Source organism: Pseudorasbora parva, chromosome 20 (assembly GCF_024679245.1).
Source record: "Pseudorasbora parva isolate DD20220531a chromosome 20, ASM2467924v1, whole genome shotgun sequence".
NCBI classification, from domain to species: domain Eukaryota; kingdom Metazoa; phylum Chordata; class Actinopteri; order Cypriniformes; family Gobionidae; genus Pseudorasbora; species Pseudorasbora parva.
Genome location: NC_090191.1, coordinates 32,852,172 through 32,868,659, shown reverse-complemented (window position 1 = coordinate 32,868,659; position 16,488 = coordinate 32,852,172). Strand labels below are relative to the sequence as shown.

Genomic DNA, 16,488 nt, shown 5'->3' with positions numbered 1-16,488 from the left:
AACAGCCCTGACACTATCGGCTACATAATGGCTCAGCTCCATTAACACAAGTCCTCCTCCGCTTTTTTGAGGCTCTCTGCATGTAAAAGAGACGCGACCATGACCTTCTGACCTGCTCCAAGCGACGAATTCCAACACAAAATGAAGGATTAACCTCTTATATTGCACTTCGCTACGTCGATGTTGAGTACAAGTGTGTAAAAAAAAAAAAAAAAAAAACACAGACCCATTTTATTACTATAAGGTTTAAATAACCTAGAACTAATGCTAAACAACCAACATCATGGCCAACACAAAATCTGAATACAAACCTTACAGTTTGTAATTGGGTACAATGTTATTTATAATGATGATTATGGTGCAATTAATAGCTTTTTAATTGTAATTAATTTACAGTATTTGCATCAAATTTGAGTTGGAATTTCAATCTAATGTCGATGTCAATCTATCTAATTTGTCAAGATTGAAATGTTGAGTAAAAATCCTTCTTTAAAAGTTACTAATAAAGTAAAATCAAGCTTGAAGACAAGACAGCTTACAGATAGGTCGATAGAACGATTGATAAACAGATAGAACATTGATGGATAGAACAACAGAATTATATAGAACAACAAATGGACAGATCGATAGACAGAACGATGAACAGACAAAAAGATCAACTGACAGAATGATGGACAGACAGAAAGACCGATGGACAGAGACAGAAAGACTGGTAGATAAAGATGGATAGACAGAAAGACAGATAAATATAATACCTAATAGACAGACTGACAGGAAGACCGATAGACAGACAGACAGACAGAAAGACCGGTAGACAGACAGAAAGACAAATAAATAGAATGCCTAATCGACAGACAGACAGAAAGACTGGTAGACAGACAGACAGAAAGACAAATAAATAGAATGCCTAATAGACAGACAGACAGACAGACAGACAGAAAGACTGGTAGACAGATAGACAGAAAGACAAATAAATAGAATGCCTAATAGACAGACTGGTAGACAAAGATGGATAGACAGAAAGACTGATAGAGAGACAGACTGACAGACACACAGGCAGACAGACAGATAAATAGAATGCCTAATCGACAGACAGACCGATAGATGGAATGATGGACAGACAAAAAGACAGACAGACAGAAAGACCAGTAGACAGAAATACCAATAAATAGAATGCCTAATAGAAAGACAGACAGACCGATAGATAGAATGCTAAATAGACGGACAGACAGACAGAAAGATCATATAGACAGGCCGATAAAGAGAATGCCAAATAGACAGACAGACAGACTAGACTGATAGACCGAATGCTAAATAGACAGACACAGAGAGACCTATATATAGGACGCTAAATAGACAGACAGACAGAATGCTACATAGAAAGACCAATAGACAGAACGAAGGACAGACCGAAAGAATACTAAAATAGACAAACCGCTAGATAAAACTATAATCAGACAATTTTATACAGACAGATGGATACAATGCTAAATAGAGAGACCGATAGACCGAATGCTAAATAGACAGAACGAAGGACAGAACGGCAGGTCAAGACAGAGAACGAAGGACAGAATGCTAAATAGACAGACCGATAGATAAAACTCTAAACAGACAGACAGATAGACAGACAGATGGATAGAATGCCAAATAGACAGACTGATGGACAGAACGATGGACAGAACAGCAGACCGTTAGAGAGAACGATGGATAGACAGAGTGTTAGACAGACAGAAAGACATAGAGAGAACGCTGACAGATATATAGCTAGACATCTGAATAGACAACTTAAAAAAAATGGTACTTTAAATGAAAATAAATTAACTTTATTTTAAAGTTAATAAAGCCCATAACATGGGAATTATTATCTGCTTATTGATATCAGCCAGAATTTTAATATCGGTACTTGATACTTAAATTAAATATTAAATTTGTCTAACACTTAAAAAATTGACCAAAATGTCCATTTGTAGTCAGGAAGACCACAGAGAGGGGAAGAAGAGTTGAGAGGAGAGGGACAGAGAGAGCGACAGGGACACAACGTGAATCTCTTCTCGGCAGCTGCAGTGAATGGCGTTTAATAATAGGAATGATTTTATCCTCCCTCCCAACAGTCCTGCTCCATGTCTTAAGTAGCCACCATGATCCACACACAGCCAGCTTCGCCATCCATCATCCTCCAGCCGAATAAGTGACAACAATTTCCTCCCGAGTCCCCGTTAGAGGCGGTACTCCTGATTATCTGCACTCTCCGAGAATGGAGCTCTTCTGCCGTGCCACTTAAGATCATCATACAATTATGTGCCCCCCGTGTGTCCTCGCTTTCCGAGAGCGGAGAGGTAGAATCGATGGGGGGACAATGGGAAACACAGTGATCAGGGCCTGAGAGGATGAGATCAGATCAAGGGCGTCTTTGAACATGCTGATTGAGATGTCAGTGCTCGGCAGTTCCGAGGGAAATTAGAGGATATCTTTGTGATAACTGGGCGGAGAAAATTCAGGGTGCGGCACAAAGCTCAGAGGCGATATTTAGTCCTGCGGATTGCTCCTCAACAAAAATTATTTGCATCCTTTCTAAAGTTAGGCATCTTGTGACCCCGTTCGAATGTACATCGTGCGAACATTGGTTTTGGCCGATCTGATAAGTGGTAAGGGCTCAACACAGGCCTAAATGGAGTACAAAATGTTATGCGAATCAATCAAATCACATTTTAAAAAGTCGAAAATGCATGTGAAAACCTTGGATTGGTAGTAAAAATATTAATTTAGCATTTTGCTCGCTGTTTATGCATCCCCCGTTTTAGCCGCCTGGTGCGTCGCGCCGTTTTATAGAAGCGCTCTGAGCGCCTTCAGGTGAAGAAAAAAAAAATTAATCAACAATTTTCATAAAAAATAAATAAAAAATCAACTCTACAGAAAAGTGCCCAACATTTTTATTTCATCATCCAATTGAATTAATGGAGAGGTGGGCCTTCCGTTGTGACGGTTTCCCTGTCTCCTTGTACCATAGACTGTAAAAAATATGGCCATAGTTTCTGTGACGTCAACCGTAGGATTCTGAAGAGAATTTTTGAAGTGTTAAGTCGGCCGTTGCCATCTTGGCACTGCGCCAATCCTGGATAACTAAAAAAATTGACAAAGAGGACGTGGGTGAAATTGAGGTGACATAAAGGCTAACAGAAGGCAGACAAACAGCAACCCAGCTGTCACTCAATTGGCCAGGCTGTAAACATGTTTTAACATAGGGCTCAATGAGATTCTGCCCCCTTCTGAAGCATGTCCCTAGTGGCCACTCAGGGAATTGCAGTTTAAGTCACTTCCACATTAGCCTAGAAATCTAGATGTCCCCTAGCGGCAGCAAATCTATTTTACCGCGAGTGTAGTCTAAAAAATCTCACTAGACTTCTGAGCTGGAAAAAACAAACTGATCAGGCCAATCCCATCATGTATAGAGTCGGTGGGCAGGCTTAATATATTGACCGCAGAGTTGCGTGCTACTTGTAAACAAAGCTGGCGAATGGCGGTCTTTCGAATCGCGACTCTAGAAGACTTGCACTGAATTCATTCTTAAGAAGGGAAGATGTGTTTTTGCCAATTGGATACGGCGAATGTTTACTCTGTCAAGCTCTACTTCATGTTACTCTGGTTAGTGGAAGCGCTATCCTATCGCGTGCAGAGGGAGTTTGAAAGACAACCGTTTATCCCGCCCCTCGGATTGAGCCCTGTCTATGGTGAGTTTCCAGACCAAACATCTTGATATGGGCTTGTCAGGCTACTTCCGTATTACGTTAAAGAGAAACTGGGTGAGTTTGTCGCTTGGTTTGTACGCCTCTCACCCCCGAATCAAGGTCAGAGCAAGCACCCTTTGCTTGTCCAAAAACAAAAAAGTTTTTAAGTTTACATGTTTATTTTTATAAGTTAAAAGTTTCTGCTAATATGACAGGTTACTTAACAGCAAACCAAAGATTATAGAGTGCTTGCGCTATGATCCTTGATTAGACTGACAGGACAACTAATTCGGTGGTTGCATAGCAACATACATTTTTTAAAACAAGCCCAAAAAGGCAGTGAGGTGACCCTTGTGTTTTCAAACCTGAAAAATACTTTCTGTCTGATCAGGTCCTAAAACTGTAATTTGTGAAATATTAGAATTTTAACATTTTTCATTTATTCCTTATGGCAAATATGAATTTTCACAAGCAATCTCTTCAGTCTTCAGGGTCACATGATCCTTCAGAAACCATTGAAATATGCTTATTTGGCAAACAAAATGTTTAAATATTTGAAATGCTTCACATCTCAATCTTTTCTTGTTTACTTACTTTTGTGCTTTATCAACATGCAGCAACACACTGAAGTGATGTGTAGTCATGAAAAAAAAAAATCCTAATCAAATCACCTAAACCGGATCAGAACAGAATTCTGTCATTTTGCATATGATGAAACCACTGAAAGAAATCCACGACAGGTGGTCTCAGGTGGAGGAATGTTCTTATAAAGAATAAATATAAAGACATAATTGACGTCATTGCAAAAATGACATTGTGTTTGTCTTCTTTCATGCTGGAAACTACATTTAATAAGTAGGAATGACATAAAAGCCTAATTAAGAGGGACTCGAGCAGCTTGATAAAGGAATGCCATGTAATTTCCGCTGGTTCTTAAGCATGTTCTAGTTCATTTCGCACCCTGTTACACTAATTAACGGCTGAGACCACGACCGCATGAAATTACCGCCAACAAAATCGGCGGCTTAACAAAAGGGATTTTGACAGTTCTTGGACAGTCTGAAGGCAGGTGTGAGCACGACATCAAACAATAATTATGTCTGTCATTGAGAGGCTCGGTATGCGCCGTGCACGGACTCCTCCAAAGCGTTGAAATACGGATGGAGAATTCAAGCATGAAAACCATAACCCGGTGGTGACAGCTTTCTGTTATCATGCCATCAAATGATTCCCAAAATCCTTCTTTAAAGACAACCCACATAGTACGAGCAACAAAATGTGAAGTTGTAGAGTGATTTGACAGCTGAGCAGAAGACTGTGAAGTAGACTGGCCTGTGTCAGAAGATACTGATGCATAACCAAAAACGCTATACATTCCCATCAAGAACTGACTGCATTTCAATGTGTTGATGCTGTCGATTCCATAATCTCCTCACTGAAGCAGATGGTTTAACTTTAAATGCACAAAAAACATCCGCTGACCAATCCATCTCGTTTACTTGAAAATTCAATGGCTGAGGGACTGTGACATTTAAAGAGATTAAAAGAAAACTTTGCACGTCAATTGCAATAAGTGGCTCAGGAGTCCATCAAATCAAAAAATCGAACTCAAAACATCTTTAGGTATGCCATTTCCGCATGACAACCATATGGATAAATAATTATGGAGTAATAAGTATAAATGGTAACACTTTAGTTTAGTGTCCAATTCTCACTATAAACTATCTGCTTATTAGCATGTATATTACTATATTGGCGGTTTATTAGCACATACTATTGCACATTCTGAACGACCATATTCTACATCCCTATTCATTCCCAGTACCTAAACTTCACAACTATATACCTTACCAATTATTAATAAGCAGTAATTAGGAGTTTATTGAGGCTAAAATCAGAGTTAATAGTGAGAATTGGACCCTAAACTAAAGTGTGACCTTGTATAATAAAATTTTCCACAAACACACACATGTAGTCCTACCACCAAACCCACGCCACAAAAATCAGCCTACATTAAAAGCATCAACAGAACAAAAACTTGATTTTCATATTGAGCTAGGGATCACACACCTTATGACAGATAACCAATTATAATTCTACAAAAGATCAAATATTTTGTCTAAAATTAAAATACATAATTTTAAGAGCAACTTAAATTTTAAAGAGACCCATTATGCCCACTTTTACAAGATGTAATTTAAGTCTCAAGTGGCCCCAGATTGTGCCTGGTAAGATTCAGCTTAAAATACCTCACAGCTCATTTATAAATCCATGATGTAAATAACTATTTCTGACTACAGTCAAGAACAGGCTGTTTTCGTGCATGTGCCTTTAAATGCAAATGAGTTGGTTTTGATGAACATCTATATCGCAATCACACACATGGGTTGCGATCATAGAAAGCACAGATCTTCTTTAATCATTAAAGTGTATTATTTCCACACAATTCAAAGGTATATAGTTGAAACGTTTAATGGATAGTTTTCTGACTTTTTTTTAAACTTTTTACATTTGCAACAGTTGTTGTGTTTAAAATGTCAAATACACACATGGGTCTTGTTCACCAGTGTTGCTTGTGAAAACAAAATAGCGGCACCGTGGGTGGAAAAGTGCAGATTAAGGGGTGGCAATATTATAATAAGATCACATTCCTATGTCAGAAGGTGAGAGAAATCTGAGTGGCTAATTTTTTCAAGTTACTGGGTTGTCCTTTTTGATGTTTTCTGGTTTGTTTGATGCACTGGGGACCTGATTATAGTACTTAAACACGGAAAAAGTCTGATTTTCATGATTTGTCCCCTTTAAGAGAGTGAATTTAGGTATCACAACACAATATGAAAAAAAATGCTTATTTTGAGATTTGCTACATTTAAAGTACATTTAAGTACATTTTGAGAACATTTAATACATTTTAAATATAAACTTATACTTAATAAACATAAGTACATTTTAAACTTTAAATTAGAGTTAGATAATGGCAAGCACACACAAAATTGTTTTGATCAATAACCAATAAATTAAAAACAAATCACTATCAGCCAATAACCATTACTGGCTGATTTTAAAATATACTCTTTTATAAAAATAAAAGAAAATTAATCAATTTTAAATGTAACAAGTTAATTTAAGCATCACAATACTATCAAACTGCATATTAATTTTGAGATTTGCTTACACTTTACAGTGTTAATAAAGTTTTTAGGCTTAAGGCTAGTCCCAGACTAAAAGGCATGTTTCAAGCTATTTAAATATCCTAATTGAACTAAGGCCTAATCGTGGCTTAATCTAAGCCCTGTCTGTGAAATCGGGCCTTAGCGTTTTTACATAAATATTAACTTTAAGTGAGCATTAGATGAAGCAAAAGTGATCTAAATATAAATATGGTGTAAATGAGCTTGAACTATTGAATACCCAATATTGGACGATAGCCATCAAAAAAACATGAATTAATATACAAAATTATAAACACTGTTTTACCGAGATAACCATTAAAGTTCCAATACAGTAACATGTAAACTTGACAACTTACTGCTGGATGCGCTGAAGAGGAAGCAGAAGCAAGTCCTCAAGTTTCTGCTGATTGAACTCCGGCCTCGACTCCTGGAGCTTTTTAAACCGTCTGAAGGCTTTGCTTTTCTTCACCTGAACCTGAGAAGGAAATGAACCATGAATCAAAGATCTGCTTGAATGAAAACAACTTGATACAACAGTAGAGCACATTTGATAAAGCAAGCGATAACACTGTTTACCTCCCACCAACATTTCCACCCCTGTCGATGGTGCATGTGGCGTGATGTCTATTGAATTGTATATTCAGTCTCGCTTGTGACTGAATCTCTCATGCACAACGAGACATCTCTGTTGTCTCTTATCACAAGCTGTCTCCTGAATAGAAGCAACTCTGGTTTCATTATTAAATATACATTCACACATACCATGTCAGGCTAATGATAGACAGAGTCTGAATTAGCATAGCAAAATAGCACTTCTTTATGTAAAATTTGTTTTGAATCGTGCTTCCCTCTGAGAAAAGCATGGGTTGGTGCTATGTTTGTGTGCGAAGTAAATAAATAAACATATCAAGTACATGAAACAATCCATCATCTTCAAACGGCGCACACCGTGAACAACACCTGCTCGACTAGCATTTATGGCCGAGGCAGCTGGGGTCTCCCTCTGAGTAACACACTAACATTAAATCACCGCATGTTGGACATGCTGTGAGAGGAATTCTTTATTAAGGCCAGCCAAAAAACTCTTAGAATTGATTTAATTAAATTGTGATAGAGCTTTCCACATTCTAAAATAGTAGGCAAGTCATCGAAACAAAGAGAAAGTAAAATTATAATATTAAAGTGTAAATTATACAAAATAATAATAAATAAAAATACAAAATAAATATAATAAATAAAATCAATTATATATTTTTAAATGTAACAATAAACATTGTTTAGAATTTTATATTTATATCAAAGAATCCTGGAAAAAAAGTAACGCGTTTTCCACAAAAATATTACCTAAGTAGCACAACTGTTTTCATTGTTATTAATAATAAGAGATGTTTCTTCAATAAAAGTGTGGAATAATAAACACAATGATCAATGATATTGTCCACTGATGTGGATGCTAATATAGCTACCTTTATAGTTATCGTTTCTGGTGACGTTCATACTGACATAAACATTTATACCGACATAAACTTCTGAACAGTAGTGTAAATAAGGCAAAAATCCAATATCAACAGTAAATTAATAACTGTCAAATACCAGTCACTAACATGTATAAGTATATCATATTGAAGCTTGTTTCCGCCACTGAATAAAACAATTTAAAAGATAATTGCTACTTTTTACTTCATAATGTTGTCATTTTTTCTCAGAATTACAAGTTTTAAAGTCAGAATTGTGAGATAGTCACAATACAGACTTTTTTTTCACAACTGCAAGTTTATATCTCGCAGTTCTGACTTTAAAACTTGCCATTCTGACTTCTTTTATCACAATTATGAGCGATAAACTCGCAATTGTTATAAAGTCCAGATCTGAGAAGTCCAGTTGAGTTTATAGCTCACAATTTTAGTTTAGAACTCATTATTTAAAATTGTGAGAAAGTGTTGCAATAACCTGTTTATTTTTTTATTCTGTGGCAGAAACAAGCTTCCATAATATCATGTATCCAAAAAAATAAAAAAATAAAAAATATATTTTTTAAAAGATCCAATTATTATATAGTTATAATATTACTATTCTGCCAAACTATCGGTCAAGACAAAAAATGCAACTGAAAAATGAAATGTAAAAATAAGCTATCTGGCAATGTAAAAGGCTCCTTGGTTAAAAAACATTGAGAACCCCTGGTTTAGATCACCCTTTTCAAGAACGGTGGATCTTGAAGGACAGACCAGCCATGTTTAAGTCATGTGACACGGTGAACACACCAGCCCATGTTCCAGCAATTACATCCATGTAGGCCTGGAGTAATCGATGGTAAGTTAAACAGCTCAGTCTACAATCAATGGGAATCGGTCAGCTGGCCACAGACGTATTCCTCCTCCTAATTAAGACATTAATATCTGTGAGGCTCCAAGCTCCCCCCAGCTAAATAAAAGCAGCATGTCGCTAGACTAGGCTTGGAGGAGCTTTGCTGCAGGGATAACACTCGAAACGACCTTTCTGCAAACATATATTCGGCATCAGATGCAATTACAGGCATAGTATTAAAAAAATGCCCCCTCAGTTCACCGTAAGCACACCGAAAACAGAAGTTAGCACTAGCCTGGCGCACCAATGATTCTTTAACCGCTAACTGATTTGGTCTAACAAGGAATCAGTCATCCGTACACTAGGGTACAGGTGCCTTGCATTAGGGAGGAGCTAATTAGCAAAGAGAGAGAGATTCCCCATCGCACTTTTTTTCCGGCCGACTGATGGAGACTGCCCACTTAAGTCAGGCGTAATGAGATGGTGGTGTTGGACCTAATGGTACCGCTGGGCTTTGCCTGGGAGAGATCTGTTTGCACAGAGTGTCATCCTAAAGCCTTAATCAGGTAGGTGACTCCATTTTTTTTCATCGTTCCAAACGTCAATCATTTTGAATGGTGATCTTTGAGTTACTGACCCGACATTGTGTCTTCTCTTCTTATTTTCCCCCACAAGGTTGAGCCAAACAATATGGTACATCGGAAAAAAACGTGCCAAAGATGAGCAGTTGTACAAGACTTAATAGATTTGGACTAATTAAAAGTGGAGCATGACATACTGTCAATCCTATGCATTACCATAGATCTATAATGAATACATATTCATGATTTCATATTGATAGACATAGCCACTGGCTTTTGTTTAAAGAGATGACCTCTATCCAGGCAAATGAACACATTCATTCAGGAAAAGCCAATATTTGCGACCGTTCGATTTAGTAACTTTCATAGCAGGTGGAAAAATGATTAGACTACCTTCAAAGAGCAATGCAGAATCAAAAGAGGAGGAAAATTACACAATCAGTGAAACATAATATTCTGTGTGTATCTATGGCCACATTCAAACAGGCATTACTCAAGGCCGTACAAGACAAAGAGTTACACTTCTGAGTATGGTTGTCAAAGCCACATGCTGAGCATGTGAACAGAAGTGTAAAGAGGTTCAGGTCTAATATATAAACACTGAACTCCAACTTACCATCAGGACTTTTTTAGCCGTCTGGATGTTGTCAACATAAGTATTGTACAACTGCAGGTGAGTGCAGAACTCCTCAAACCCGATGCCAAACCTACCCAGTTCTATACGAGCAAGTAGGGTCCTGTTAAAACCAAAAAAGAAGTGAAAATATGATTGCCGTAATTTAATTTTTCATACCTCCAAGGTGCTTTAAATCAAATATGCTGTATATCTTATACACACAATACCACATTTATTTGATTAAAAATACAGTAAAAACAGCCATATTGTGAAATATAATTACAATTTTAAAGAAATGTTTTCTATTATAATATTTTTGAAAATGTTATTTATTCATGTGATGCAAAGCTGAATTTTCAAAATCATTACTCCAGTCTTCCATGACACACTTTTTATTATTATCAATCTTGAAAACTGTTGTGGTGCTTAATATTTTTGTGAAAATAATGATACATATTTTTCAGGATTCTTTTAATAATAAAAATAACAGTTTAGTTGAAATATCTTTTCTTAAGATACTTAATTAAATATACTATAGGTTTTTACTGTCTCTTTTGATCAGTTTAATGCATCCGCTGAATGAAAGTATTAATTTCTTCCAAAAAAAAGTATACCTACAGTAGTGTATATACACTGATCAGGCATAACATAATAACAGGTAAAGTGAATAACACAAGAAAACAATTTGTCCTCAAAGCAGGAAAAATGGGCAAGCGTAAGGATTTGAGTGAGTTTGACAAGGGCCAAATTGTGATGGATAGATGACTGGGTCAGAGCGTCTCCAAAACTGCAGCTCTTGTGGGGTGTTCCCGGTCTGCAGCGGTCAGTATCTATCAAAAGTGGTCCATGGAAGGAACAGTGGTGAAACGGCGGCAGGGTCATGGACGACCAAGGCTCATTGATGGCCCGTGGGGAGTAGGGATGCTCGAATCAGCAATTTTTGCCTCCGATACCGCTACCGATAAAAGTGCAAAAAGTGCTGAATTACCTAACACAGTATGCCTCCCTGTGTGGAACAGACTGGCATCATTCTTTTGTGAAAGGCATCAGGCAGCTTTGATAATTCTTAACTTTGTAAAATAAAATTACCAACAGACACAAACGTGAATTATTTATTAAATAATTGTGCACCTCTGCATTACTAGCTTTACTAGACATTCAAAATAGATATAGATACATACATTTAAAAAAAAAAAAAACATTTCTTTTAAATTTATAGTGCAGCTTTTTAAAGGGGTATCTAGCAACATATGATATATAGGACAGAACAAAAAAGGCTATTAACAGTCTTTTATTGTGCAAAAGTACAATAATACGAATTACTCCAGCAGCCTTTGCGCAGTGCTCTGTCCTCATTGAAGTTCAAAACACCAAAGGGAGAGATATTGATCACATCAATATCATATGTAATATAATATACTGTACCTATGGAATCGTTTATTGAGCATTTTATTTCAACAGTTTGAAAATTCAGTTACTGTGCGCGTGAACAATTATAGCACTCTCAACACTCAAGTGGTGTGTGTGATCAAACACAGACATCCAGGAGAAAGTAACATGAATTAGAAACCACAATAAACTTCAGCAAGATAAAGACCCTTTATGCAAAACCATATACCTTTTATCTACAGATCAAGTATAATAATGGGAACATTGAATCATCTTAGAAAGACTTTTATCGTGTTGACTGTCATAAGCGAACGCGACACACAGTTTGAAAGCTGAATGGAGAATGACTGACAGCCGCAGCGGAGAGAAGCATTGATGTGAATTTAATGACTTAAATATAAATCTGTACCTCACATTAAACTATGGAAAAGCTTCAGAAAACTTGGAATATAGTGCATTAAAACTTCATGGTGCTATTTAATGTTTTTGTGGGGCTTAACATTACCACAGAACATTCGGACAATATCGGATTTAGATTGGTCTCTGGCTGATACTCGATCTGGCAAAAATGGCAGTATCAGAGCCGATACCCGATCTGATTGGATCGGAGCACAACGTGCGCGAGCATCAGAATTGGACCACGGAGCAGTGGAAGAAGGTGGTCTGGTCTGATGAATCACGTTTTCTTTTACATCACACAGATGGCCAGGTGTTTGTGCGTTGCTTATTTGGTGAACACATGGCACCAGGATGCACTAAGGGAACAAGGCAAGGCGGCAGAGGCAATGCAATGCTTTGGGTAATGTACCACTTACCTAAGCATTGCTGCAAACCATGTACATCCTTTCATGGAAACGGTATTCCCTGGTGGCTGTGGCCTCTTTCAGCAGGATAATGCATCCTGCCACAAAGCAAAAATGGTTCAGGAATAGTTTGAGGTGCATGAGTTTGACGTGTTGACTTGGCCTCCAAATTCCTCAGATCTCAATCCAATCGAGCATCTGTGCTGAACAAACAAGTCTGATCCATGGAGGTGTTGTGGATCCTCGCAACTTACAGGACCTAAAGGATCTGCTACTAATATATTGTGCCAGATACCACAGCACACCTTCAGGGGTCTAGTGGAGTCCATGCCTCGATGGATCAGGGCTGTTTTGGCAGCAAAATGGAGACCAACACAATATTAGGAAGGTGGTCATGTTAGGCCTGATTGGTGTATATAGGTGCGTGTGTCTGTGTTTATATGCATTTAATATTTAAAATAATAACAAATTTTAACATATATAATAATTAAAAAAAAAACATTCAATGATTAAACAAATTATTTTACCTGTCAAATGCATATAAAAACATACTTTAAACATTCTCACATTAACAATTAAGTCCTGTTAACTCAATAAAAAAATAACAACGTTACCCTACCCTGCAGTCTTGCCATTGCACTCCAAACGCAATGATAACCCTGATACTGTTTTGGAAATCAAGGCACTTCTTGTCACAAATAATGAGGGGGGTTAGTTCAGAGGCAGATGTATTTGCGAAAGAAAGTGTTTTTAGTCAGATTTGTGTGGTGTCATCCGAGGGCCCCTCCCTGTGGCTGACATACTTATTTGAGACAAGGGTGCTGGGGCTAGCGCCCAAGGGCAAGCGTGCGGTGCTTTGTAGCGGGAACGCACCCATTGCGAAACCAGGAACAAAACAAGGCGTTCAAGAGGAATGGAAGAGTTGGTGCTCTGGCTGTCAGGCACATTAGGGTGACATGGGTATAATTCAAGGGTGAGGGTGTTGACACTTGTGAGGGAGCTTATTATCCAAACTAGGTGAGGTAGATATCACACATACATACCGCTTAGACCAAACAGAAATACAGGTACGGATACACGCACACACTCTCACTAATGATGTTCCCTGAGACTTTACGTTTTTTACATGCTGGAAGAAGGAGCATTTTGCGGTTGAAGTTGATTTAAATAGATTTTAATGAAGTTGCAAGCCAAGGTAGCCTCTGTTCATAATCAGGAGATGCCAAAGCAGGAGAGAGACTTCTAACGAGGGCAAAGGGCGGGAAAAATAGTGTTTCCTTTTTCCTCCTCACAGCCAGAGGCTATTATGATAAATATGAAATTATAACTTACATTTTTTATGCTCTTTTTTAGGGCAATTAAATTCTCTAGCCGTCAGGAAGATGACAAAGATAACATTAGCATTCCTCCTGTGTCACGTTAATCTACATTAATGCTTAGCGGTTGCGACATCTGGGTCGGGCACGGACTCCAACCAAACAATGGAGGCCTATGTGGCTTCATTTGTGGGAAGCGAGGACCGAGGAATACTAATTATCGTCAATGAATAAGTTAGCAGCAACACAAACGCTCGCAAAAACACAAATCCATACAGCACCCAAAAGCTTGTTCAGTTTGTCGGGAGACCCCCTCCTTGCCTCGATAGTGACAAGGACCCTCTTCCTTCATTTCAGATACTATTTGATCTATTTCCACACCACCTTTACTGTCATTAAGAAACCCTCAAGATGCACTCGTTCAGAATCTTTATCTCTCAAATACGTTTTTGATTCGGTGCAACTTAAGTGACAGCTCTTTCAAGTTGGTGATAACTGTTATGGTGCATTCTGGGATAATTGGGTTGTTCCCACTATTGCCTTATTCCCCTTATCAGATAAACAGGCATAATTCTGATGAATGGCAGCGGCATGACAATATATTCAAGTTTTGTTTGTTTGTTTGTTTGTTTGCTTGTTTGTTCAGCAGCGTTTAATGAATCTAGAATGTATTTAAGTCTTTACCGACCCAAGAGTATCATATCATGTACAAAGAATGAACTTCAAACCAACTGCGTTCTTTTAAACTTAAATATAGCTGACAGACATTTTTATATTTCGTAAGATGTCATTGGATTAACGTCGTCTTTGAGGCAGCCATCATTTTGAAATTTTTTATTGAAAACTGGGTTGCATTGTCCTCAGGTTATATAATTACTCCAAAAAAAAAAAAGGTTTTATTGAAATCCTACTCATGTCCTTCCAAACCTGTATGACTTGCTTTCAGCTATTTAATGCAAAAGGAGAAGTTTTGAAATATGTTTAGGCTGCTCTTTTCCAATACAATGGAAATGGTAGGGCTCGACAGTGCGACCATTTCACTCGCATTTGCGACTAAAAATAGATGTGTGTGAACTGTAAAATGTACTTTGAATGTTTTTGAATGTGTGAAAAAAAAATCCCTGCGTATTTTCTTAAATGTGAGTTCATAAGCATCTTAATGATCATTTAAGGGATCTTACATTTTGGGGATGAATGGATTTGATTATTAAACTTCAAAGGGCTATGATTTAATTAAATAAATGCGCAAGCCTGTAGAGCGCACAACAGCGACACGTTCAGGATTAGAAACGTGAAGCACTGTTGTGTGTTGAGGCTCGGGCAACAATGCTTAAGACAGCTTGAGATCAAATCGCAATCAATGAATATTGCACTTTTATGCCAATTGATTGCTTATGAACTAATGTTGATCAATTATGACAATGTTTACTTTACAGTGTTTATATTGTAATATATTGCACGGTTGTAAGAGCACATATTTTATCACCCTCATCGATGAGCAGTTGCATTAATAAAGCAAAGACATTTCAAAATAAGAGTCCCGGTGAATTTTGTGCTTGTTTATATATATATATATATATATATATATATATATATATATATATATATATATATATATATATATATATATTTTTTTTTTTTTTTTATTTTTTTTATTTTTTTTATTTTTTTTTTAAGTCCAGAGTGGATGGTGGTACAACAGGTTTGTGAGGAACAGGCTAAAAGTTATGTATTATACCATTGACTTTCACTGTAAAAGAGTAGCTTGGACAGTCTGCTAAATATCTCCTTTTTCATTCCACAGAATAAAGAAAGTCAAACAAATTTTGAAAGACATGAGGGTGAGTAAACATTTAATAATATATATATATATATATATATATATATATATATATATATATATATATATATATATATATATATATATATATATATATATATATATATATACAAACAACAATTTCTTTAAGAGTAAAATCTACAATTATAAAATTCATAACATATATATTGAGCATGACAAACAATCTACGGCTCACCTTCTGTCCTGGTTCTCTGTTTTTCAGTGTTACAACTAGTCCAAGATAAAATAAAGTGATGATTTCAGCTAAGGATTCAAATAACCTTCAGCAGCCAGCGCTGATATCAACATGCATCTGAAGAAGCTCCCTGATAACGATGTGGTTTTGGAGTACGCGAGCACTTTATTCGTTTTAATCAGTCAGCCACTGCTGTCTGTTCACAGATCTAAATTGAGAGACTGCCATTACGCTTCACCCGGCACTTCAATAACCGATTCTAATGATGATATATGGTAACCAAGCACCGATTTATCCAATACATCGGGCTCTAAAATTCAGCCCTCCATCTTCATTCAGCCACTGTTTGTAGAAAGGCCCGTCAATCAGACATTGATGGGAGCCTCGGGGACCCACGGTGATTCATTATTCAGACAATTTTATGATTCTCGATCAACAGGGCCTTGATGAAGCCCTCAAAGGCAGTCAGTAGTTCCCCTTCCAGTCGTTTGGTATTTCTAAATATGTACATAACGAAACCTCTTGGCAGTAACACTTAAGAG

The 16,488-nt window shown here is 37.2% G+C and overlaps 1 protein-coding gene across 7 annotated transcripts in view; it reads right to left on the bottom strand.

Moving 5' to 3' along the window:
* arhgef39 (Rho guanine nucleotide exchange factor (GEF) 39) overlaps window positions 1–16,488 on the bottom strand; it is a 167,584-nt gene that overhangs the window by 23,205 nt on the left and 127,891 nt on the right. For all 7 annotated transcript variants that reach the window (XM_067428589.1, XM_067428588.1, XM_067428590.1 and 4 more), the window contains 2 exons: window positions 10,403–10,523; window positions 7,255–7,373 (listed from right to left, as the gene is read on the bottom strand). In XM_067428589.1, coding sequence (XP_067284690.1) covers window positions 7,255–7,373; window positions 10,403–10,523 — 240 coding nt within the window. The remainder of the gene's footprint in view (window positions 1–7,254; window positions 7,374–10,402; window positions 10,524–16,488) is intronic.